Here is a 26,045-nt window from a genome sequence, read left to right on the forward strand (position 1 = left end):
GCTGGAGAATGTTCCATGAGTACTAGAAATGAATGTACATCCTGGGGTTTTGGAATGTAATGATCTAAATATGTATATTAGGTCTAATGCATTTATCACATTGTTTAGGTTCTCTATTTCCTATTGATCCTCTAGTTGCTATCTATAGTGGGGAGTGGTGTATTGAAGTCTCCCAGCTAATATTGTGGAAACATCTATAGCCTCCTTCAGTTTTGCCAATGTTTGCCTCATGTACTTTGGAGCTCTTTGATTGGGAGCATATTTATAATTTGTTATTTCCTTTTGGTGAAATGTCCTTTTTATTAATATGTAGTGTCCTTCTTTACCTCTTATGCCATCTTTACATTTAAAGGCTATTTTATCTGATATTAGTATAGCTGCTTCTGCTTTCTTTTGGTTACAACTTGCATAGGACATCTTTTACCATCCTTTCACTTTCAATCTATTTGTGTCCTTGGACCTAAGGTTCATCCCTTATAAACATCATATAGATTGATTATATTTTTAATCCATTCTGCCACTCTGTATCTTTTAATTGGTAAGTTTAGTCTGATAACATTTAGATTTATTACTGTAAAAGCAGTTCTTGACAATACCATTTTATCCTTTAGTTTTTATTTCTAAGATCTATATTTTTCCCTTTCTTTTTATCCTTTATGTTACCCTTACTGGTATTCTTCAATTCTGTACCCTCCTCCAGACATCTCTTTCCTGTCTATCTCTTTTTTTTTCAGCTGATAGGATTCCGTGTAGTATTTCTGATAGGGCAGGACTCTTGTCTATTTCACTCAGTCTTCATTTGTCTTTGAAGATTTTAATCTGTCTTTCAATTTCGAAGGATAACTTGGCTGGTAAAGAATTCTTGGCTGGAAGCCTTTTTCATTCAGTATCTTAAATATATCATACCACTGCCCTCTTGCCTCCATGGTACCTATTGAGTAGTCTGGAGTTCATGTATTTTTTAACTATTTGGAATGATTGGGCTTTAATTCTACCCAAAGGAAAAAAGAGCAACTAGATAAAAAGTCTGTTTCTCTCTTGCTTTATTCACGAATTGATTTTGTTCATTTAGTAAATCTTTATTGACTAACTAATGGATCTAATTCAGAGCCTTGATTTGTAGACATGAATCAGGTTTAGTTCCTGGCCTCAAGGATCTTCCCAGCTAAAATTATTTGGTTTATCATTGATGCTACAGAGAAAAAGTAACTTCTGTATAGACACTGATTCAGTAATTGTTGCAAAATAACCATGAAGTAGTAGAGTTATTTATATTTATTTTTTTCTTTCAGGTCAAACACTATTCAGGGTAGTCATCAAATCTCTTTCACCTAAAGAGTTTGTCCGGATTCACACCCCTCCACCTTTGGACAGGAATGATGGAACATTTTTGATAAGATATAGGATGTATGAAACTGTCATTGAAGGACTGAAGATAGAAGTCCTTTATGGTGTAGAACATGTAGCCCAGTCTCCCTATATTTTGAAAGGTAAGTGATTATTATATAATCCAGAATCCTATCTATTTAGCCTAGAAATTCCTACAACACTCAAAATAGATAAATGATACCCTCTAGCTGTTGCCATAGAAAAAAGAGGAGGCTCACTTAACTGAGCTAAGTTCCTTAAAGAAATGGTAAAAATTCTTTTCCAGGCCAAATATCAATTACATATAGTAACATTGTGAAATAATACATCAGGTCAATTTTTGGAAGCTTCATTCCAGAATTTAACAAAATGAAGTCCTCCTCAGTGATTTTACTTCTACCATTTACAGAAGTTCCCTATTTGGTAGGATAACCCGCAACTTTTAAATCAACTATTATCTTTGCCCTCACATGTATAACCTTGCACACATATTCCTGTTGTGGTTGGAAAGCAAGCAAAGAAATAAGACAGAGGGTACCATCATCATTGTTTGTCTCAATCCATCCATTACACAATTTTCTGGTGTGCTGTGGCTTGCATGGATTTTAGAAGCACTGAATCATGCTTTTTGGTGTTATATTAAATTTTTTAGGGAAGCATGTTTTTTAGGCAATGCGGGCTCTTAAATCCTTTGCCCTGTACAATTGCAGTAAGAGAACAGAACAGGTCATAGTCTGGTAAGAAAACTAAACCAAAGCTATGTAGGAATTTCAAAACCCAAGAGCAGTCAATTTTGTTTTTCACAGCTAGTCCAGATAAATTGTGTTTGGTGTTGGTTGTACTTCAAAGAGAAAACAGTTACTTTCAGAGTTTGAGGATAATCTGTTTCAAGTATGATTTTCTTCCCTTAGTTGATGAATACTCCAGCTCATTCCTTAGTTGATGAATACTCCAACTCCCTTTTTGTAAATGCTTGGTATATTAGTTAGTGTTCTCTAGAGAAACAGAATCACAGAAACACTCGCAAATATAAAATTTATAAAAGTGTTTCATGTAACTGTGGAAATGCAGAGTCCAAAATCCATAGGGCAGGCTGTGAAGCTGACAATTTTGATGGAGGGTCTGGACGAACTCCACAGGAGATGCTTAAAAGCCGAAACAGGAAGAGAGCCTGTCTCTTCTGAATCCTCCTTAAAAGGCTTCCAGTGATCAGATTAAGCATCACTCATTGCAGAAGACATGCCCCTGGGCTAATTACAAATGGAATCAGCTATGGATGCAGCTGATGTGATCATGATTTAATTCTATGAAATGTCCTCATAGCAACAGACAGTCCAGCACTTGCCCAACCAGACAAACAGGTGCCACCACATGTCTAAGTTGACACATGAACCTGACCATAACACTTGGCACCACCAAAGTCCATTATTAAGAAAGCCATTGAGAATTCCTTAATTGTGCTAGAAAAAAAAGCCAGCCTTATGTGTAAGTCCCATGCCTTTCAGAGTGGGTTTCTGATGACCTCCAAGGTTTGTACACAGGGTAAACATAGTATACACACCTCCTGCAGCTTATTTTTACTTGAAATTTTAAGGGAAAAATCCAAGTAATTTAAAGAGATTTAAATGATAAGGAAAAATTTTTGTATTTATCCATGTTGTTGGCATTTCTGGTAATCTTTATCCTTGTAGCGACACATTGTCATCTAGAAACATTTGCTTTCTGCCTGAGGATTTCCTTTCCTTTTTCATCTTTTTTTTTCCTTTTTTAGTGTGAGAGTGCTGGTGTTCTAGTTTGCAAGCTGCCAGAATGCAATACGCCAGGAATGGAATGGCTTTTAAAAAGGGAAATTTATTATGTTGCAAGTTTACATATTCTAAGGCTGTGAAAATGTCCAAATTAAAGCAAGGCTATAGAAATGTCCAATGTAAGGCATCCAGGGAAAAATATCTTGGTTCAAGATGGCTGATGACGTTCAGGGTTTGTCTCTCAACTGGGAGAGCACATGGTGAACATGGTGATGTCTGCTAGTGTTCTCTCCAGGCTTCTTGTTTCATAATACTCCCCTAGGGGTGTTTCCCTTCTTCATCTCCAAAGGCCTCTGGCTGTGTGGGTTTTTGTGGCTCTTAGGCTTTTTCCAAAATGGTTCCCTTTTAAAAAGCTCCTGTAAGCAACCCTAACTTGAATAGGTGGTGACACATCTCTATGGAACCCATCTAATCAAAAGTTATCACCCACAATTGAGTGGATTACTTCTCTATGGGAACAATCAAAAAGCTCCCACCCAGTAATACTGAATGAGGATTAAAGGGCATGGCTTTTCTGGAGTCCACAAAAGATTCAAACTGGCACAAATGATAATGAATTCATCCAGCTTTTGAATGCCTGAGAGTCTTTATTTCACCTTTATTTTAAAACAATTTTTGCTAGGTATAGAATTTTAGGTTGACAGTTTTTTTCTTTTGGTACTTTAAAGATGTTACTCCACTGTCTTCTTGCATGAATGGTTTCTAATACTAAATCTACCATCATCCTTATCTTTGTTCCTTTGTAATACTTTTTAAGGCTTGCTCTTTGTGATTTTTCACAGTTTGATTAGTATGTGCTTTGGTTTAGTTTCTTCATGTTTCTTGTGCATGCAGTTTGTGCAACTTCTTGGATTTTGTGTATCGGATTTCCATCAAATTTGGAAAAATTTTGGCCATTACTTTTGAAATATTTTTTCTGTTCTACATCCCTCACACTTAAAGGATTCCAGATACCAATATAAGTTCTCCCAGGGCTCTTTTCATTTTTTCAACTCTTTTTCTCTGTGTGTTTTTTACTTTGTATAGTTCCTATTGCTGTGTCTTCAACTTCACTAATGTTTTCTTCCTCAATATCCAATTTGCCATTAATCTCATGTAGTGTATTTTTCATTTCTTGATGAGTTCACATATTCTTCAGCTTTTTACTGGGATGCAGTAAGTTACTTGGAAATCATTTGATCCTTTTGAGTTTTGCTTTTATGGTTTGTTAGGCAGGACCTTGGCCATGTTTACTCTATGGCTGATTATTCCTTCCTGCTGAGGCAATACTCTTCTGCATATTCTACCCAGTGCCCCATGAATTATGAGGTTTTCTAGTTTGACTAGTATGAACAGGCACTACTCCTAGCCTTGTGTGAATGGTGGGTACTGTTCCCTCTAATCCTTTTGGATGCTTCTTCCCCTGGCCTTGGACAGTTTCCTCACACTTATGTGCTGGTCAGTACTCTGCTGAATACTTGAAGAGGATCTTCTGAAGATCTCTGGAGTTCTCTTTCTGTACAGCTCCCTCCTCTCAGATAATCTTCCTCAAACTCCAGCTGCCTTAGTCTCCTTGGACTCTCAGCTCTCATCAACTCAGTGAGAAAACCATATTCTGCCAAGATTCCCCCTCTCTATGACATGACACTCTCTTGGGCAGTAAGCTGGGGAATTATATCACTCACCTCACTTGTTTCTCATCTCTAAGATCTACTGTCTTTCATTGCCCAATATCCAATATCTTAAAACTGATGTTTTCCGTAGTTTACCCATGTTTCTGGTTATTTCAAGTGGGAGGGTAGATCTGGTCCATGGTTTTTATTTTGGTCAGTGTGGAAATCCTCCAAGAAAATTAAATCATGTAAAAAAATAACTTTATATTAAAATAAATATTGTTATATTTTGGAATATGATATAAAAATTTACATGAACTCTTTTTTAAGTGACTCTTCAGATAAATTTTATGCTTATAACCAGCCTCTTAAAATTACACTGCCAGGGTGGGCACCAGTGGCTCAGTGACAGAATTCTTGCCTTTTGTGCTGAAGACCTGGGTTCGATTCCTGGTGCCTGCCCATGCAAAAAAAAAAAAAGTTTATACTGCCAAGACTCCCTTGGGTTACATATTTCCTCTTTGAGAAGTGCTAATGGAGATGATTTTAGGGGCACAGAGGAATAGACCCCATCCTGTCTTTAAAAATCACTACCCTACTACATAATAATGCTTTAAAATTAATATGTTCCTTTTTTTCTTGTGAAAAGATAAGTTGTTTTATGTTCATCGGCCATATATAACTCACTATAAATGAACCAATCAGCTTATTCATTGAGAGTAGTTTAGATGGGGAGACAGTATATGTTATTCTAGGTTATCCAGGGTGGTAAGAAAACAGAAGAGAAAGTAGAAGCCTAGGACTCTGACTTAATAACTTGAAGCACTAAATTGACTATGGCAGATTATACCTGTCTGGAAAACATTGGAATTCATCAGGAAGCCCTGTCCACATCAGAATAGAAACAATTCCCTGTGTTGTGATGCTTCCTAATGGAGCATGGCATTCTACCTTTCCCTTCCCTAGGACCTGTATACCATGAGTATTGTACCTGTCCAGAAGAGGATCCTCAGACTTGGCAGAAAACTCTTTCTTGTCCAACCAAGGAACCACAGATTGCAAAAGATTTTGCCTCCTTCCCCAGCATCAATCTGCAACAGATGCTAAGCGAAGTCCCCAAAAGATTTGGGGATGAAAGAGGTGCCATTGTACATTACACAATACTCAATAACCACGTCTACCGGCGATCTTTAGGGAAATACACGGACTTCAAAATGTTCTCTGATGAGATTTTGCTGTCACTGGCAAGAAAGGTATGAGAATGCATTGACTGAGTCTAAGAACAATACAACTTAATTATGTAATTGTAACATTTAAATGTTTTGCTGAGAAAATGCATAAAAAATAATGCCAACGGAAGGAAAAATAGATTCCAGGCTTGGAAAATGAACATCTAAGATATAAGTCCTCTTTTTTGGATCTCTCTTTCCTCTAATATTTAAATAAATGGCTTCAGTTCCCATCTCAGGTAAATAGGCTATTTAGGATACTCCCAAGATTTCTCTGAACTTTAAGAGGTTTTTGGCCTCAAGGTCTGTTCTTAAAATTCCCTATTCCTGGGGCGGGCCGCGGTGGCTCAGCGGGCAAAGTGCTTGCCTGCTATGCCGGAGGACCTCGGTTCGATTCCCGGCCCCAGCCCATGTAACAAAAACGGAGAAACAGAATACAATAAAAACAAAGAAAATGTTTAAAAATGTTTCCCTTCCTTCCTTCTCTCTGTCTTTCCTTTAAAAAAAAAAAAAAAAAAAAAATTCCCTATTCCTGCAAAACACTCCTCCCATTCAGACTTCACCATCTGCAGCTCTTTTCCTCTCCTTACCTTAAAATGACTTAATTTGGAACACATTTTCCTTGTTTTGTCCCAAGCCCCATGTCTTAGTTTGCCAGGGATATTATAACAATTACCACAGGCCTGTTGGCTTAAACAACAGGAATTTTCTTTTTCACATATTGTTTTAATAGAAAGTAGCTCAATTATATAATAACACCTTGTACTTGAAAAGCACCTTTCACCTTTAAATTGCCAAAGACATAAAGTGTAATATAATGATACACACAGGAGCTAAAACTTTAAAGAAGCCAATATTCTTATGAAAAAAATATTTTAGCAAGAACACTAGAAAAACTACATTTTCTTTCTGTGGTTCAAAATCTCAGAAGTTTGCACTTGCACTGTAATAATGGTTAGCTACAGGAGACTAATGAGTCATTATTCTCTGTTACTCAGAAATATTTCTCAAACTGAAGTTCTTATTTCTCTGTGAACTAGTTTTGAAGAAAAATAAGCTGAACACTAGGTGCTTCCTGCAGAATAAAATCACTATTTCATTATACCAAGGATTTAGTGATACATGATAATATATTGGTGATTTGAAAAAGTAATTCCATTTATATACTCGTATTATGTTTTGAAACTGAGCTTCCCAAGAGTCTAAAATGGCAAATAGAACAGAGAAGACTCAAACAGAAATCTGTAACTATATTGATAAAGCCTGTAAGAAATCACCATAACAATAAACAGCCCAATTACATTTTTACAGATCAGCAACAACAAAAAATACACTCTTGTCATTTTTAAGTACTTAATTGGATTAGTATAAAATTTTAGAATATTAACATCATTAACCATTATAAATTAAGTACTCAATAAATTGATTAAACCTATTAATGACCTCCATCATCTTATGGAATCTTCTTGGAGGCTCTTTCAAACAGAATAGGCACATCCATAATATAGAAGGTCAAAGATAGAAAGTTTTACATCTTGACCTATCAAAGTCACTTTAGGATTTGACTTAGACCAATTTTATTTTGATGATCGTAAACTTGCTCAGAGATTTCTTTTTGCTCAGAGATTTTTAACGAGAGATTTGTAAGCAGGGATCTGTGGATAGAATTAACAGGGTCTATAGATTAAAATGAGAAATATATATATGTTTAAACAACAGGAATTTACTGTCTCAGTTTTGGAGGCTAAAAGTCCAGAATCAAGGTATCAGCAAACCATGCTCTCTCTGAAGTCGAGTGTTCTGGTGTTGATTTGCTGGCAATCCATAGCTCAATCTCTGCCTCCATCACATGGCCACCTGTCTCCTCCAATCTCTTCCTCATTCTCTACTACTATGTCTAAATCTCCTTTGCTTATAAGGACTCCACTCTGATTCAGTTTGATCTTATCTTAATAGAATCATCAAAGATCCTATTTACAGATGAGTTCACATTCACAGGATTAAAGGTTAGGACTTGAACATGTCTTAATGGGGAAATAATTCAATCCATCAAACTCCTCCACAAGACGGTATACATGGAAAATTTTGTTGAAGTTTGGGGTTACAGGGAGAGGTTACTTTGTACTCCTGCATAGTAAAAGCTAACATTTAAAAATAGATATCCCGACTCTAACTAAGCTCTCAGTTATCCTTGCCTCAGGAAATTTCTCACTAACTGTCCTTGACCTTCAATTTTTGGCCTCTTACCACATGGTTGGGCCTCCTGTGTGTCAGAAGACATCCTCATATCCCCCTAACTTCTCCCCCTCACCCACACTTTCAGCCTCTCTTCCCACATTTGCAAAACTCTAAATTCCTCTGAAGCAGAGCAATTCAAAATTCTTTTGTTCTTCCTTCTTCTTGACCAGGCAAGGTGAAAGGTGGGGATGGGCAGTCTTTATCTTTCTTCCCCAGAGAGACCATTGGGTGGTGTTCTAAACCAAAAGCCAGCTTTTCTGACATGTATTATACAATTTCCCAAGTATGCTGAATGTGTGGCTACAATCAGTTCTTGTTTTAAACAGCAATTACCCCCCCACCCATACCCCCACCTTCACCTCCACAGAGTATGAACATAAGAGCATATTATGGTTACCTTATCCTAAAGGTGGTGTTTTCTCCCTGAGCTACCACCAGTTCACTCTGCCTACATATTCCCTGTATATTGTACTCATGTAATGTTGCTAATAGCTAGAGACATTTTTAGTTGTCACAACTGGGGGTTTGCTTCTATCATCCAGTGGGAGGTCAGGCATGCTGCCAAACGCCATACAGTGCACAGGATAGCCACTCCCCCAGCAAAGAATTATTCAGCCCAAAATGCCAACAGTGCCAATGTTGAGAAACTCTATTCTGTGGCGAGAACTTCTGATGCTGAGATTATTAAGGAGTTTATAAATGCTAACAGGAAAGCAAAAGGGTAAAGATTTACATCCCTCAGTTGTCTTTTATTCCATGTTCTTACCAGGTGGCTGGGAAGAAATCTAAGATAAATGAGACTCAGCCTTTGGCTTTGAGCAGGTCATTATAGTAGGACTTGTTTTTGTTATTTGGAATTGGGGGTGGGGGGTGGGGGTGGGATATAAATACAACAAATCATTGTACCAAAACATGAGATATGCCTATAAGGAAAGTAGATACCAAGGGTTGAAGTGCTTGAGTTACAGAGGAGGTAACATTTGATCTGAGTTTGAAGGATGAGAAGAAGACTTTGAAGGGAATAAGCAGGAGACATTCCAAGTGAAGGGAATTACGTATTGAGGAGGAAGTCATTTTCAGAGAGGAGAAAAAAGTGGGCAAGTGGAAGTTAAGGCTCCAAGTTAAGCTGGAGAAAGATCGTGGGGCCTTTAAAGCCACCAGAGGCTTAAAGTTCTGGTAAGCGTAATAGTGACAGAAAAATTTGGATTTTAGAAATTTGGGCAGTAACATGGAGAGCAGATTCAAGTGGGGAGAGACTATTAAGTTACTATATTCCTAGTAAGGAAACTATTGCAATGACCTAGACAAGAGATGATAAGAGCCCAAACTAGGCAGTGACCATGAAGATGGGGATGGAAAAAGGAATGAGGGTGGTTCAGTGGTAGAATGCTTCACCTTTCATGCGGGAGACCTGGATTTGATTCCCAGATCATGCAGTCCCCAAACAAACAAAAAAGAATAGGGTGCCAGATTCCAGAAACAAAGGTAGAAATGCTGGGGTGGTGGGTGTAGGGGGCACTGGGACCAGCCTGGGACGTGGAATGGGGAATCAAGGGAAGGCGTCAACCCGCCACCTGAGTTTCCCCCTTTCCAGGGTGAGGATGATTTTATACAACTGCCCAGAGTTCTTTATTAAAAGGTACACTCTGTTGAGATAAGCATGAATACTAAATTGCTAAAAGCATGCTCTGGGACTGCCAGTGAATTTATCTATTACAGTTTTACAACAAACCTCGTAGCAGTTCCTTTTTTTTTAAAGTTAATATTTTAAACTACAATGAGTTCAGGCTTATGGAGCCAAGAAAAAAGTAACTTCATCCTACTGGGAAGAGCAGTATTTTTATTTGCTTTCTCAAGAAGGCAGTGTTACAGACAAACAGACACAAAAGCTGCTTAAAGTACCAAAGGGGAGTATGGGACAGTATATCCAAGATCGTTCTTTGGGACATTCAAGAATTCCTTCTGCAAAAGGCAAGAAAAATCAGACTGGATTAAAACTTTTAGAGCAACCTCACGCAGTTCTCTTTGTTGATGAAAAGGACATTGTAGAAATAGAGTGAAAAATTCACAGAGCTACTTTTGGCAATTACCAATTGTGAGGAGAGTTTCAGCCTGTTTAAAAACAGAAACAGACTAAGTAAAGCCCAAATAGCTGTGGGCTGCCCTGTGAAAGTACAGCTAAGATCTGGGGATGAAAAATTTCCCAGAGTTGTACGTTTCAGAGGACCCTTATTAGCAGAAAGGACAGTGTCGGGGATATTCTTTGGAGTAGAATTACTGAATTTTTTCAGAATGATCCCTGGGTAATTCCTTTCTCCTCCTGCCCACTTCCCCACCACTTCAAAACTAAGAAGAAGGTTGTGGCCAAGGTTTCACAAATGGGATATATCAGGGGAAACAGCTTTTTCAGTGTGATGAAGATTGTGGAGTGTTCGTTGCATTGGACAAGCTGGAAATCATAGAAGACGATGACAATGGATTGGGAAGTGATTATGCAGGTCCAATGGACGCAATGCCAAGTTCCCCTTTGGAAATAAACTCGCGTTTCTCTGAAGGTTGGACAAACTCTAGAATCTGGAACAGTTATATTCTGTAATGTTTTGCCAGGAAAAGAAAACAGGATATTTTGTTGGTGTGGACATGGACAATCCTATTGTCAACTGGGATGGAAGATTTATCAGAGTACAGCTCTGTAGTTTTGCGAGCGTTGAAAGTACACTTCTCTTGCATATCAATGATATTATCCCAGATAGTGTGACACAAGAAAGGAGGCCTCCCAAACCGTCAAGAGGTGTTGGGGACAAAGGTTCATCTAGTCATAATAAACCAAAGGCTACAGGATCTACCTAAGACCCTGGAAATAGAAACAGATCTGAATTATTTTATACCTTAAATGGGTCTTCTGTTGATTCAGAACCACAATCCAAATAAAAAAATACGTAGTACATTGATGAAGTTGCCAAAGACCCTGCAAAGTCGCTTACAGAGATATCTTTATACTTTGGACATTCTTCACCACCACTGCAGCCTCCCTCCTTGAACTCATTATCCAATGAGAACAGGTTTCACTCTTTAACATTTAGTCTGACAAAGATTCCCAATACCAGTGGAAGTATTGGCCACAGTTCTTTTCTCTGTCAGTTCAGTCTGTGATGGGAGAGCTAAATAATGCACCTGTCCAAGAGAGCCCACCCTTGGCCATGTCTTCTGATAACTCACGTGGTCTGGAAGTAGGCTCATTGGCTGAAGTTAAAGAGAATCCTCCTTTCTATGGAGTAATCTGTTGGATTGGTCAGCCACCAGGACTTAATGAAGGACTTGCTGGACTGGAACTGGAAGATGAATGTGCAGGCTGCACAGATGGGACCTTTAAAGGCACTCGCTATTTCACCTGTGCCCTGAAGATGGCGCTGTTTGTTAAACTGAAGAGCTGCAGCCCTGATTCCTGGTTTGCCTCCCTGCAGCCTGTTTCCAATCAGATTGAACGCTGTAACTCTTTAGCATTTGGAGGCTACTTAAGTGAAGTAATAGAAGTTACTCCACCAAAAATGGAAAAAGAAGGTTTAGAGATAATGATTGGAAAGAAGAAAAGTATCCAGGGTCATTATAATAATTCTTGTTACTTAGACTCAACCTTATTCAGCTTATTTGTTTTTAGTTCTGTTCTGTACCCTGTGTTACTTAGACCCAAAGGAAAGAATGATATAGAATATTATAGTGAAACTCAAGAACTACTGAGGACAGAAATTGTTAATCCTCTGATAATACATGGATATGTGTGCACCACAAAAGTTATGAAGCTGAGGAAAATACTTTAAAAAATTGAGGCTGCGTCTGGATTTACCTCTGAAGAAAAAGAACCTGAATAATTCTTGAATATCCTGTTTCATCATATTTTAGAAGTAGAACCATTGTTAAAAATAAGATCAGCAGGTCAAAAAGTACAAGATTGTTACTTCTATCAAATTTTTATGGAAAAAAAATGAGAAAGTTGGAGTTTGTACAATTCAGCAGTTGTTAGAATGGTCTTTTATCAACAGTAACCTGAAATTTCCCAGAGGCACCATCATGCCTGATTATTCAGATGCCTCGATTTGGAAAAGACTACAAACTATTTAAAAAAAAAATTTCTGTCTCTGGAATTAAATACGGATTTACTCAAAGATACTCCCAGGCAGTGCCGAATATGTGGAGGAATTGCAATGTATGAATGTAGAGAATGTTATGATGATCCAGACATCTCAGTTGGAAAAATCACACAGTTTTATAAAACCTGCAACACTCAAGTCCACCTTCATCCCAAGAAGTTGAATCATAAGTATAACCCAGTGTCACTTCCTAAAGACTTGCCTGAATGGGACTGGAGACATGGCTGCATGCCCTGCAGGAGATGGAGTTGTATGCTGTTCTCTGCATAGAAACAAGCCACTGTGTTGCTTTCGTGAAGTATGGGAAAGACACCTCTTCCTGGCTCTTCTTTGACAGCATGGCTGATCGGGATGGTGGTCAAATGGCTTCAACATTCCTCAAGTTACCCCATACCCAGAAGTAGGCGAGTACTTGAAAATATCCCTGGAAGACCTGTATTCCTCGCACTCCAGAAGAATACAAGGATGTGCACGGAGACTTCTTTGTGATGCTTATATTTGCATGTAGCAGAGTCCGATGATGAATTTGTACAAATAAATCTGGGGAGGTGAAGAAACTGAAGGCACAATTTCAATGTTGTATTTACTGAGCTGGCAGTTTTGTTCAATGTCCATTGCCAGCAGTGGATGTCTCTGTGGTGCTAATCCTTCAGAAAAGGATTCCTGTGTTTAAAAACAAATTGCTTTTGTGTTAGTGAAGTGTTTAATAAGAAGCATTTGGCACTCTAGAAAGTATGTTTGTGTTGATTTTTTAAGAAGTCTAAATGAAGTTATTAATACCTAAAGCTTTAAGTGTATTGATCATATGATATTTTTGGAAGCATAAAATTTTAATTGTGACAGTTTAAACCTCTTTTAGTCCATTAGGACTGTAAATAAATGTGTCTACTTTATGGGAAAAAAAGAAACAAAGGTAGATATGGCAAAGTGGCCAACAGTGGGGGAAAACAAGGGATAAGGTCTAATCTTATAGATTCTTGCTTAGGCAGTTAGTAAAGAAGCCACTTGTTTATACCTCTGCACAATTTTAGCATCTGCACTACTAAAATAATTTTAAATTCCATTTCTGAAGAGAATTTGCTGGCTGCTAGCTAAGTGAATTTGCCATGTACCATCCTCACCCATGATTTTATGATATTGTTCATGACCAAGAGGCATTCTTCTCTTTTCTCCTATTTTTTCAAATGTTCAATTCCAATGGAAATATTTAAGAAAGCTAAAGGACTGTAGGTATTTAGCACCAACCATTGAGTTATTCTTAGCACTGATGTTTATACTTTTTGCTTGTATAGGTCCTTCTTCCAGATTTAGAATTTTATATAAATGTTGGAGATTGGCCCTTGGAACATCGAAAAGTCAATGAAACTCCTGGCCCTATACCTATCATTTCATGGTGTGGCTCTCTGGATTCAAGAGATATTATTCTTCCAACGTACGACATCACCCACTCCACACTTGAAGCAATGAGGGGTGTTACTAATGATCTGCTCTCTATTCAGGGAAATACAGGTAAATGAAAGCTAATTCTCTTTAAAAATGCTAAGAGTAAAAAAAAGAAAAGGTAAGAATATTCAGTCAACTAGAGTAAATGTGTGTATTTAAATAGCCATTGTTTTTTTTTTCTGACCAAGGGAAAAAAAAAAAAAGAAAAGAAAAACAGCACCCTAAATTCTGAAGTGGTTTGTTTAGGATTCTTCTAGTCCAAAAATTAAAGATACATTGGTTGGGCTATTAATGTCCAAAGCTGCCTTAACTGAGTTAGTCAGTTGTAAATACCATCTGAAAATATTTATTTGGTAAGATTGTGAGTTAACTTAATTCTGACTCCATTGTCTTCTTTTTTTTGGGGGGGGGCGGTGCATGGTCTGGGAATCCAACCCAGGTCTCCCGCATGGAAGGTGAGCATTCTACCATTGAACCACCTGTGCACCCTTGGCTCCATTGTCTTTTATATTACTCAATGAAATGAGAAAGAATTTTGAAAAAGTTAATATTTTATGCAAATATAAGAGGATTGTGATAAGCAGTATAATTTGGATATTCCTACTTTCAATACTTTGTAAGGAATTCTCCCCTCTCTTTTTTTTTTTTTTGCCTCTCTTGATCCTTTAAAATCTGGATTCCTTTCTGAGTCCTGTCTGATGGCCTCATAACTATGGTGTGGCACACCTTTTCTTCTTTAAACTAAACTTCCTGAGCAGAAAAAAATCCTGCCTTTGTTTTTTTTTTGTTTGTTTTTTAACATGGGCAGACACTGGGAATCGAATCCGGGTTTCCAGCATGGCAGGCGAGAACGCTGCCTGCTGAGACATCTTGGCAAGCTCTCTGCCTTTGTTGTTTATTACCTCTAATTCTGTGTGTTATGACTTAGTTGCCTTTTTGGTAGATGAGAACAGAGACTTTTTCAAGAACTATTTAAAGATAATATTAAGTGAAACTGGCCTATTTTTTGTTTAATAACAGGGAATTCCTGAAAAGTATGCTAAAAGAGTAAAGATTTTGACCCCTCCAATTTCTGTATTTTATATTCATCCTTTAGAATACTTAGAATTGTTACTCTTTAGGATAACAGGAATAGATTTAAATTAATTCATCCCCAAAATTCCTTTCCACAAAAGAAAAAAAAAGATATGTATATAGTTGCTTTACACATAAATATTTGTGTTTAACAGCATATTAGGAAAGGCTTCTTTGTGTTCAATAGTGACATACTCAGAACTCTGAACAATCTAAAGATTAAGATTTATGGGTGCTACTTAATTATATAGCTTTTTCTGGTTATCATGTCTAAGAAAAAAAGCCTAGCTCATGTTTGATTGTGAAACAGGAGGGATGCAAGAAGCTAATGCGTTGGTTCTTTTTGCTTTGGACTTTATTCAACATTATTTTGAGTATTTCCCTGCATCATACAACAAAAAACTCTAATATTTTATTTGTGTGAGCTCTCACTAGTAGACAAATGGATGAAATTAGAGTTCTTTTATATGATACACCAAATGAAAGGACTGTTTTTAAAGGTCTACACTTGAAAGTTTCTCTGGCAAGGTGAGACTCTTGGAACTAGCATCTAGCATTTAGAAGATGAACTGATGGTAGAAGAGTTTTAAATTCTTACATGCAATGATAGAGTAAAGAAGATTATGCTTATTATATAAAAATGTCATAATCAAAATCATTTTTATGGCCTCAAACTTCTAGGGCCTTCCTGGATCAATAAAACAGAGAAAGCTTTCTTCAGAGGCAGAGATAGCCGAGAGGAAAGGCTTCAGTTGGTACAGCTGTCCAAAGAAAATCCACAGCTACTAGATGCAGGAATTACAGGATATTTCTTTTTCCAAGAGAAAGAAAAGGAGCTTGGAAAAGCTAAGCTGATAGGTTTCTTTGACTTCTTTAAGGTATGCATTTAAGTCCCCTGTATGGATATGAAGTGATAAACATGTGCTAAAAGTCTACCAGATAACTGGGTATGGGTAAATTTCTTGTTTTGTGAACTTATCAGGCACAGGGAATTGCAAAATTCACTGTGGATTCCTTTCTTTCTTTTTTTTAAAATCTTGTTTATTAAATAGGTCAAAGCTAAATTTAATGCCCAAAATACAGCACAAGGATTAAATTAACTTGGATTTTAGTGTATTTACTTCTCTGGTCCTCTTTTTTGTATTTGTTTTATAAACTTGAAATATAAATGCTTTTACATGAAGGCATCTTTCTGTAAACAGAAAGAGTATAAATTCATATAATAGGTCTGGAATTGGGGTTCAAGAGACTTGGCCTCTAGTTCTTCCTCTGCTATTAACTGTAGGACCTCTTAGTGCCTCTCAATGCCTCCTGTCTCTAAATGTATATTGATGCCTGCCGCATTCCTTCACAGCATGTTGTGAGGAGGAGGGCAGGATGAATGCATGACAAAATCTGACCGGTTGGAAAACTCCTTGGTACCAATTATTTAAGGAAAGATTGATTGTCATGTCTCTGAGATATCCCATTTATCTCAGTATGCCGTAATGAAAAGAACATGGAATTAGGATTCAGAGAACAGAAATTTATAAATTTCTCTCAATACCAATTTTCTTATTTGTAAGAAAAGGGATTAATAACACCTACTTCACATTATTATAGTTGAATGGGATATGCCTATTAAAAGTGCTTTTGAAATGGGAATCCGATTAATAATCTTACAAAGATGTAAACAGGTACAGCCCATGTGGCTGGCATTGTGCTATTCCTTAAACATAGCCAGGCCTTTTGTCTTCTCAGGCTCTAAAATTGTAAAATGGAGATAATGCCTTTCTGTTTCAATGGCTGGGTATAAGGAACCAATGAGATAATGTATAAATGAACATGTAAACTGTTATCAATATTCAGCTTTATTAAACATAGAACTTTTGCAAATAGTTTTCCTACCTGGTCAAAGAAATCTGAATTTCCCATTTTGTAGACATTATCAAAGTAGGTATTCCTATTTCCTAAAATCGTTTACCATCTTATATTTAAGTGCATTGTACTTGTAAAATTGACCTGCTAAAGGCTGCTTATGATTTTAATACCAAGAGAAAAGGTAAGTTATGAAATAAAATGTCCAACTTTTAAATACTGAAGTTGGAAAGTGGAAAATAATTCCTTTGTATTTAGTATTTCAATGTTGATGAGAAGCAGGAAAGTAGCAAATGATTTTGTTAATATGTTCATTTGTTTATCTACTTCTAGTACAAGTATCAAGTGAATGTGGATGGAACCGTGGCTGCCTATCGATACCCATACCTCATGCTGGGTGACAGTCTGGTTCTGAAGCAGGACTCACCATATTATGAACATTTCTACATGGCACTAAAGCCTTGGAAACATTATGTTCCAATTAAAAGAAATCTTAGTAATTTACTAGATAAAATTAAGTGGGCCAAGGTATGCTTTCTACAATTTTATTTTTTGGGCAATGACAGATTTACCGATATTACTTATAGGAGTTCCATCATAGCACAACTTAATGTGACATAATGTAATTAAGAGAAATATTATTTTCTAGAATTTTTTTCCCTTGTAATATCTAAAGGATAAACGTTAAGGTAATTTTATAAACCCTTGTTTCAGTATTATTGAGGATTTCTGTAAGATTTGAAAGTCCACCATTGCATGGATCATAGATTTTCTAAATGAAACACTAATTTGCATACACAGACAAGAATATAGCAAATGCACGCTGCTGCTGAAAAGATCAGGGTTAAAGGGCTTTATGCACAAGAAAACATTTAAGGCAAATATGGTCCTCTTTTTCTTTACGCTAGTTAGAAAAAAGGCACATGTCCTTAACAAACGCATCCCAAGAATCACAGGTTTCCCGCAAAATATAAATTATTGTTTAAAGTAAAATTATTTAAAAGTTATTGTATTTTATTATAAACATATAAAAATTTACCCTTCCATTTTAATACTGTATTCTGTATTTCTGACAAGCAATGTTTGGTTATGGAAATAACTGGGTACCTGAGGTAGAATCTCAGAGCTTTATAAGAGTCAGAATTGCTTGCAAACGTCTTTTCCTATGGCAGCATAGTTGTAGATGAGCTGTTTTCAAAAATTATAATGAGAAATACTGACTCTTTCTGGTACTGATGAGTTAGGGTACTAACTACTGAATTTTTTATTACAACAATCCTATATTCTTTTGTAACTACTGTTTTATAATACATTTTGTTGGGGGGGCTCTGACTGCATATTTACATGGAACTTTTCATGTTATAACATGAAAGCTGACTTATTCCTTTCTGGTTTGCATTTTAATATCAAATAGGGAGTGCTATGATGGGGAGAGAGATGCCAAACCCCAGGCTTGCCTCTTGGGTAGTTAGGGAACTACCAAAATAATCACAATCGAGGCTTCATGGGTTGTTGCAGTGGGGAAGTTGTTTATGGGGCATGGGGAATAGGGTCCAAACAAGTATGATCATTTCTCTTTAACAGAGCAATCTAGGAAAGTACTTTGGTCTCTTTCCATAACCTCATACATTAAAAATTGTTTTTATTGTGGTAAGATATGTATATAATGAAACATCATTTAACCATTTTAAGTGTACAATTCAGTGGCATTGATTACTTTTATGATGTTGTGCTTCCATCACCACCTTCAATTACTAAATTTTTTAATACTCAATACAGAAACTCTTTACCTATTAAGCGAAAACTCCCCATTCCCTCCCCTGCCCCATCCACTCACTGTTGCCCCAGTCTCTCATAACCACTAATCTATTTTCTGTCTCCATGAATTTGTACTTATTCTAGATATTTCAGGTAAGTAGAATCATACGATATTTTCCCTTTTGTGTCTGGCTTATTTCATTTAATATAATGTTTTCAAGGTTTCATCAGTGTGGTAAGCCTGTATCAGAAGTTCAGTCCTTTTTCTTTTTTTAATATTTTATTAATTAAAAAAAATTATAAGAAAGAAACACAAACATTCCCAATACATACACTCAGCAATTCACAATATCATCACATAGTTGCATATTCATCATCATGATCATTTCCCAGAACATTTGCATCAATTCAGAAAAAGAAATAAAAAGACAACAGAAAAAAAAATTTTTTTCATACCATATCCCTTACCCCTCCCTTTCATTAATCACTAGCATTTCAAACTAAATTTATTTTAACATTTGTTCCCCCTATTATTTATTTTCATTCCATATGTTCTACTCATCTGTTGACAAGGTAGATAAAAGGAGCATCAGACACAAGGTTTTCACAACCACACAGTCACATTGTGACAGCTATATCATTATACAATCATCATCAAGAAACATAGCTACTGGAACACAGCTCTACATTTTTAGGTAGTTCCCTCCAGCCTCTCCATTACATCTTGATTAACAAGGTAATATCTACTGAATGCATCAGGGTAACCTCTCGACTCTGTTTGGAATCTCTCAGCCACTGACACTTTGTCTCATTTCACTCTTCCCCCTTTTGGTGGAGAAGGTTTTCTCAATCCCTTGATGCTGGGTCTCAGCTCATTCTAGAGTTTTTCTCAATCCATTGATGCTGAATCTCAGCTCATTCTGGGATTTCTGTCCCATGTTTCCAGGAAGGTCCACACCCCTGGGAGTCATGTCCCACGTAGACAGGGGAGAGTGGTGAGTTTGCTTGCTGTGTTGGCTGGAGAGAGAGGCCACCTCTGAGCAACAAAAGAGGTTCTCTTGAGGGTGACTCTTAGGCCTAACTTCAAGTAGGCTTGACCTATCCCCTGTGGGGTTAAGTTTCATATGAACAAAGCCCAAGACTGGGGGATCACCGTATAGCTTTGGTTGCCCACGCTGCTTATGAGAATATCAAGAATTCACCTTGGGGAAGTTGAGTTAGTTCAGTCCTTTTTATGGCTGAATATATTTTGTTTATCATTCTTTCTTTCATTAGATCCTTGAGTTGTTCCCACCTTTCACCCATAGCCTCATTCTTTTTTTTTTTCCTTTTTTTTTAGATATTTTATTTTTTCACATATCATATATTCAGCCAAAATGTACAGTGCTCACAGTATCATCATAAAGCTGTGCATTCATCATCACAATCTATTTTTGAACATTTTCATTACTCCAAAAAATGTTTTCAATAAAAATAAGAATAAAATAAAAAATGAAAGTATAAAGGAACATCCAAAACTTCCCACATCCCCCATTACCCCGTATTGTTTATTTATTTTTTTGTCTTTTTTTTTTCTTACTCATATGTCCATACTCTGGATATAGGGAATGTCAGTCACAAGGTTTTCACAATCACACAAACATACCTTAAAAGCTCTATAATTATTCAGTTATCTTCAAGAGTCAAGGCTATTGGATTACAGTTCAACAGTTTCAGGTATTTCCATCTAGCTACTCCAATACACCAAAAACTGAAAAGGAATACTTATATACTGCATAAGAATGAGCTCCACAATGACCTCAACTCTATTTGAAATCTCTCAGCCATTGAAACTTTATTTTGTTTCACTTCTCTTCCCCACTTTGATCAAGAAGTCTTTCTTACTTCCATGTTGCCAGGGCCAGGCTCATCCCCAAGAGTCATGTGCCACGTTGCCAAGGAGATTTAAACCCCTGGAAGTCATGTCCCATATTGCAGGAGTAGGGCAGTGGATTTACCTGTGGAGTTAGCTTAGAGAGAGAGAGGCCACATCTGAGCAATAAAAGAGGTTCTCTGTGAGTGACTCTTCATAGCCTCATTCTTAAGTTTTATTTCCAGTATGTTTCCCTCTCTCTCATGCTCTTCCCATTCAATCCCACATTTGACTCACCCCCACCCCACCCCCTACTTTTCTTTCCGAGTCTCAGAAGTAATTTATATTCATTTTTTCTTTTTTAAACCTTTCAGGAAAATGATGAGGAAGCCAAGAGGATTGCAAAAGAAGGACAGTTGGCTGCTAGGGATCTGCTACAGCCACACAGGCTTTACTGCTACTATTACAGAGTGCTGCAGGTCAGTTCAAAATGCTGACCCTACTTGGGTTTAGGTTCTGCAGGCCTTGCACTTGGCCTGACAGCCTTGCTTCTTGAAGAGTATCAGAGATTCAGCATATGGACTTCTCTCTAAGCCAAGGAACCTGCCTGGAGAAAGACAGGACTAGCTGCCAAGTTCCTTTATGGTCACCTGGGCACCATACTTTTTATCTCCATTCAGTATTAGGAAAAATAATGCCTAGTGATCTTAAAAATATAGATCAGGAGCTTCTTCCATCTTGTCAATGCTGTCTTTTAATAAATGCCTTATGGAATTGATAGTTTAGGTATTCTTGGAAACTTGGAGAACATCTTTCCTCATCTGGACTAGAGATCAACATCTCTTTTTGCTCACTTTGTTCTCCTAGCTACTTAAGATCTAAGTCTTTGCTATCAAAACTTGGAATCCTTTAGAAACATTATAGGATGGAAAGCAAATATTATCTTGTTATTGAAAACAATCAAATGCAAAATATTTATAATAGTTCTAACACCTTAGGGCTGAATCCTGACGTACATATGGTTCTTGGGAATCTGAGGATTAGTTCTTTGAGTAACTAGCTTGTGTTTTATTTAGTATAAATCTAGCCAGGAAGAAAAAAAAACAAGAAATTATGCTCTTGTTTTTAACCTGAACTCATTTTTGAAAGGGCAGAAAAAAATATTTGTCCCAAGTGCTGTGGATAGCACCCTCTTAAATATGAGGGTGATAGAAATATGATAAATTACACCATTTACCAGAAGCAGTTCTAGTCTTAAGGGGTTCTGTCCTCTCTGCCAATCTAGCTTTAATTTTAATAAGAGTTTCTGTCATGTTGGCATTTTGTGGGTTTGGACCACAGTCAGGAATGTACAGTTAAATGTACACTGAACCACCAAACTGAAAAATCCAATTTTTAGGAATATTTCAGTTTTGTGGCCAGTGTGGAGGGACATTTCACTGTCCTATGACCATTTAAAGAATGTGCATGACTACCGTCCCAAAAGGGAAAACATGTGGAGCCACCACCTTTAGTTTGAGATGCTCATCATATTTTTTGCTGATTTGAGTTTTCAACAAAGTTAATTATTCATTAACAAGTAGAGGATAAATGCTGAGAGGTAGGTACTATTTGTTTCAAGAGGGGACATTGGCTTGCTATCCCTTTTGTAGAGGCTTCCTATATAGAAATTAAATTGTGGATTCCTCATTAGATTATGAAATATTACACTATTGCCTATAGTAACTAAAGATAAAGTGTAATTTTAGGACTGGAACAAACCGGACCTTTGGTTTTTATCTGAAGATAACATAGCAGATAGAAAACATGGCATGAGAGCCAAGTCAGTGGGGCAGGAGGATTCAGTGGAATCAAGTGTGGACTAATATTTCAATTGGCTTCAAACTCACATTTCAGAAATATGCTGAGCGCCAGTCCAGCAAACCTGAAATACGCGATAGAATGGAACTTGTTTCTCAACCAGATGATAGCACATCCATCTGCCAGTGCCATAGGAAAAAATCTGTAAGAGAAGAGCTTTAAGTCCACCCTGATTTACACTCCTGTATATGCCAGCAACATCTTTAATGAAAGAAGATGTGAGGAACAGCACAGAAGATGTTACCCTGTGGACCAGTTCTCTTGATGGCTTTATATAACCTGGATATAGCAATATTAGAGCAAGTATTACCAAATAGCTTTGGATATTAATTTCTTTTAAATAAGAACTGCTATTTTCAGTGTCATAGTTTTTTCTAAAAAGAAATCATTGGGGATTATAGTAGATAGGGAGGCTTGCCAAAATATAAATCACTCTGTGAAACTAATTTATAATATATTTATTGGCTTATTTTTATCCCTTGTTCAGTTTCTCTCTTTCCCTTCCAACTATGAAAAGGAAATGTTTGTGCATTTTCCCACCCTTGCTGCATCATTTCTCCTCTTACAAGCTGCTTTTGGCATTTGGTAATAGCAGCCCCCTTTTGGAAAGTCTGATAAGAACTATTAAGGAAGATGAGAATGATTCTTAAAAGTAGCACGGAAAATGTGAAGGGAATATATATTTTTTATTTTAATAATTTATCTCTATATATCAAACATACACTCCCCCTTGTCCCACCCCCATGCCCTGATAACCTCTAATCTACTTTCTGTCTCTGAGAATTTGATATTTCTAGAGAACTCTTATGTGACATCACTCAACATTTATCCTTATGTGTCTTCCTTATTAAGTGAAAAGAGTATTTTTAAAGCCCTCCTCATATCTATTTTAACTAATGTCACAAAGGCTTCAGATAAAAATAAAGGACAAATTGTGTTTCAAGCTAGTAATTGCCCCTCTGTCAGGGTTGTACACCCACTAAGGGCAGAATAGTTTTTAAAGTAGATAGGAGCATCCTATGAGTACCATTCATTATCTATGTAATGAATAGTTAAAGATAGCTGTAGTCATATGGGGATCTTTGTTTTTTATTTCAATTTTTAAAAGGGATCCTTCATACCATTGAAAACCATAGAGGTAACTTGAAGGAAGCCTTACATCCCAGAATTTACAAGTAAACCGACAGTGAGCAAGCACCCATTCCTTGCTCCATCCGCCTCTATTTCAGAGTTTCCATTGCTAAATAAATATGTAGGGCATTTCTTTTGCTACTTAGAAAAGGGTCAAGACTTAGGGCTCCATAGCCCTGAAATTCATTATATACCTCTTGTAATAATACTACTAGTCCCAGATTTTGTTCACTTGAGAATATGGTCCAAAATCAAGACTTATTTTCCACACTCACAATTTTAAAATATTTACTCCCCTAATTAAAATATTTACTTATTCCCAGCCTATGCAATTCCCAAACAAAGAAACCACCACCAACAAAAATTCAACAAATGGTGCTGCACTAATGGGATACTCACATGGAAAAAGAAAGAAATGTGATCTTGCCATACAGCATACAAAAAAAATAAAAAATAAAAAAATATATATATACATTTACTTACTCTAGCAAACAATTTAACCATTTTAAAAGTGGTCATATATATTCTTTTTGACAGTCAATAAAAACATGGGTTTTTTTTTTAACAAGTCAAAAGCAAAGCAAAATTTGAGATAAGTATAATCAAAGCCAAGAATTAAGGCAGACTCAAATACCTGTTGATTGTTCAAACCACAGTAGAAAGTATAATGTAAAAGGCAAGCAGCTGCATTCAGACCTAATGATCCTAATGAATCTGTGACTTAACTTGTGTGGAACATAGAGTCTGGTCTCATCAACACTGGAATTATGGAGCGAGAGGTTGCCTTCTACACACATCCTTCCCCCCAATCCCAGATCCTGATTCCAATGGCATTTTGTTAAAAAACATTTTAAATTTAAACCACCTGCTGCCAAATAGGCCTAATAGCTAAAAGCAAGTTGAGACAAACCAGGCAGTTTCTGGGAGTGGAATAGGCAGCGTGTGCTTGAAAAAAAGTAGAGCCCTTCATGAATCTGTAGGGGAGAGAGCAGCCTTCAACTGAGCAATCCTCCATATTACCATCTCAGTCATAGATGACTTAAAAAGAGCCAGTTTTACATGGCTTTCTGGTTTGTTGTTCTGAATATGACTTAGAAGAAATGGGATTGCTAAACAACTGTTTCTTTCCTTTCAATTCACACATTACCAGTTTTAAATCATCAGTTTTCATTAAAGATATCTTATTTTTAAAAGGAGGAGAGGGGTTTAAGGATATGCAAGTAAATATAACCATCTAAGTAAACTATCAACATGCTTGTTGCAATTGCTTCTGTTTATAAAATATTTGAAACATCCTAATCAGCCATCGTTAGAGAATTGGCAAAATAGGTAATAAATCAAGAAATACAATACAGCTTTTAAAAATGAATGAAGTAGCTCTAAACATACAATAATTTCCATGATAGTGTTCACTGAAAAAAACAAATTACAGAATAACATGTATAATGTTAAACCAGTTGTATAAAAAAATTAAATATATCCATGTGTTTGAAAGTCTGGAGGAATATTCATGAATATATGGGCATTGGATGGAGACAAGAGAATTTTTACTTTTTGCTGAATACCTTTTTGTAATATTTAAATTGTTTATATTGTAAGTATTAGTCGAATTGTAAAATAAGAGAAATGCAAACCTGGGGAAAGGCAATAAATACATTAAAGATATAAATAGGAAAAGAAAATGGATATTTATATTTTCCAATACGCTGTTTTTAAGTCTACTGTGTCTAGTATTTTAACTTACAAGTCATTGCATACACTTTTAAATAAAGTAAATTTTCTAAATAAAATTTTGAAAAAGATAAATTTTGTTTTTTAAGAAACAGGTTATAACCGCTATAGCCCTGGTATTTCAGTAATTAGGGGGCTAATTTTAGTTCTATTGTATTTCCCCAATTAAATAAACTCAGACTTCTACTGCCACCATTCAAATTCCAGTGGACAAAAATCTAATATTAGAGAAAAGATATCAGGGCTTGACATCATCATTTTCAATTGATGATAAAATACAACCCAGGTCAGAGAGAAGACAAATGTTCGCCTAGCTTAATAAGGTCACATTTGAAGAACTGTAAACTCCTTTTGTGGTGGTAAGGTATGTTTGACTTCAAATCATTGAGGAGAAAACTAGCCAGACCTGACAGTGGAAATCTCTCTTTTATGTATAGAATTATAGCTTACCCTTTCCCAACCATTGCTGTTCATCACTGACCCCCACCCATCCTCTGTGGAGCCCTCGAGACACTGGTAAAAGCTGTCTTTTCCAAGCAAATTACTTTCAACAAAGTTGTATGGAAGAGGGAGCCACTAACTTTCTTATTCTGTATTATTATTTATTCTATAGGGAGATATGACAGCCACAAGTGAGAGAAAGTAGGGAAGGGAGTTAGAAAAAAAGGAATACTCTTGTGTGAGACATCCCTAAAGATGTGGAGAACTGAGGACCCTCTAAAGACAATCTATACTATGAGGCTTGATGCAAGGGAATGAAATTGCAATATTATCCCCACTCCACAGGGTTTGGGACACATACTTGGGTGTTTTCATAAAGGTAAGTCTTAACATCCAAATCCCATCTACTTCAGGGCATGTGGTAAGGGAATATTTTAAATATTCAGAAAGTAAACTTCTTTCCATGATTTCGAGGGATTATATTCACACCTTTATTGTGAACTGCTGGGCAAAAG

General features: G+C 36.6%; 1 protein-coding gene and 1 pseudogene across 1 annotated transcript in view; both read left to right on the forward strand.

The window, feature by feature from the left end:
• The window catches only part of POGLUT3 (protein O-glucosyltransferase 3), a 50,082-nt gene extending 24,970 nt beyond the window's left edge, over nucleotides 1-25,112 (forward strand). The window contains exons 2-8 of the mRNA XM_077113045.1: nucleotides 1,293-1,490; nucleotides 5,735-6,021; nucleotides 13,676-13,892; nucleotides 15,582-15,778; nucleotides 17,091-17,285; nucleotides 20,742-20,846; nucleotides 22,264-25,112. Of these exons, the coding sequence (XP_076969160.1) occupies nucleotides 1,293-1,490; nucleotides 5,735-6,021; nucleotides 13,676-13,892; nucleotides 15,582-15,778; nucleotides 17,091-17,285; nucleotides 20,742-20,846; nucleotides 22,264-22,389 (1,325 nt within the window). The 3' untranslated portion in view covers nucleotides 22,390-25,112. The remainder of the gene's footprint in view (nucleotides 1-1,292; nucleotides 1,491-5,734; nucleotides 6,022-13,675; nucleotides 13,893-15,581; nucleotides 15,779-17,090; nucleotides 17,286-20,741; nucleotides 20,847-22,263) is intronic.
• On the forward strand, nucleotides 10,013-12,921 carry LOC143643331 (ubiquitin carboxyl-terminal hydrolase CYLD-like; annotated as a pseudogene).
• Nucleotides 25,113-26,045: the final 933 nt, after the last annotated feature.

The sequence above is a fragment of the Tamandua tetradactyla genome, chromosome 8 (assembly GCF_023851605.1).
Source record: "Tamandua tetradactyla isolate mTamTet1 chromosome 8, mTamTet1.pri, whole genome shotgun sequence".
NCBI classification, from domain to species: domain Eukaryota; kingdom Metazoa; phylum Chordata; class Mammalia; order Pilosa; family Myrmecophagidae; genus Tamandua; species Tamandua tetradactyla.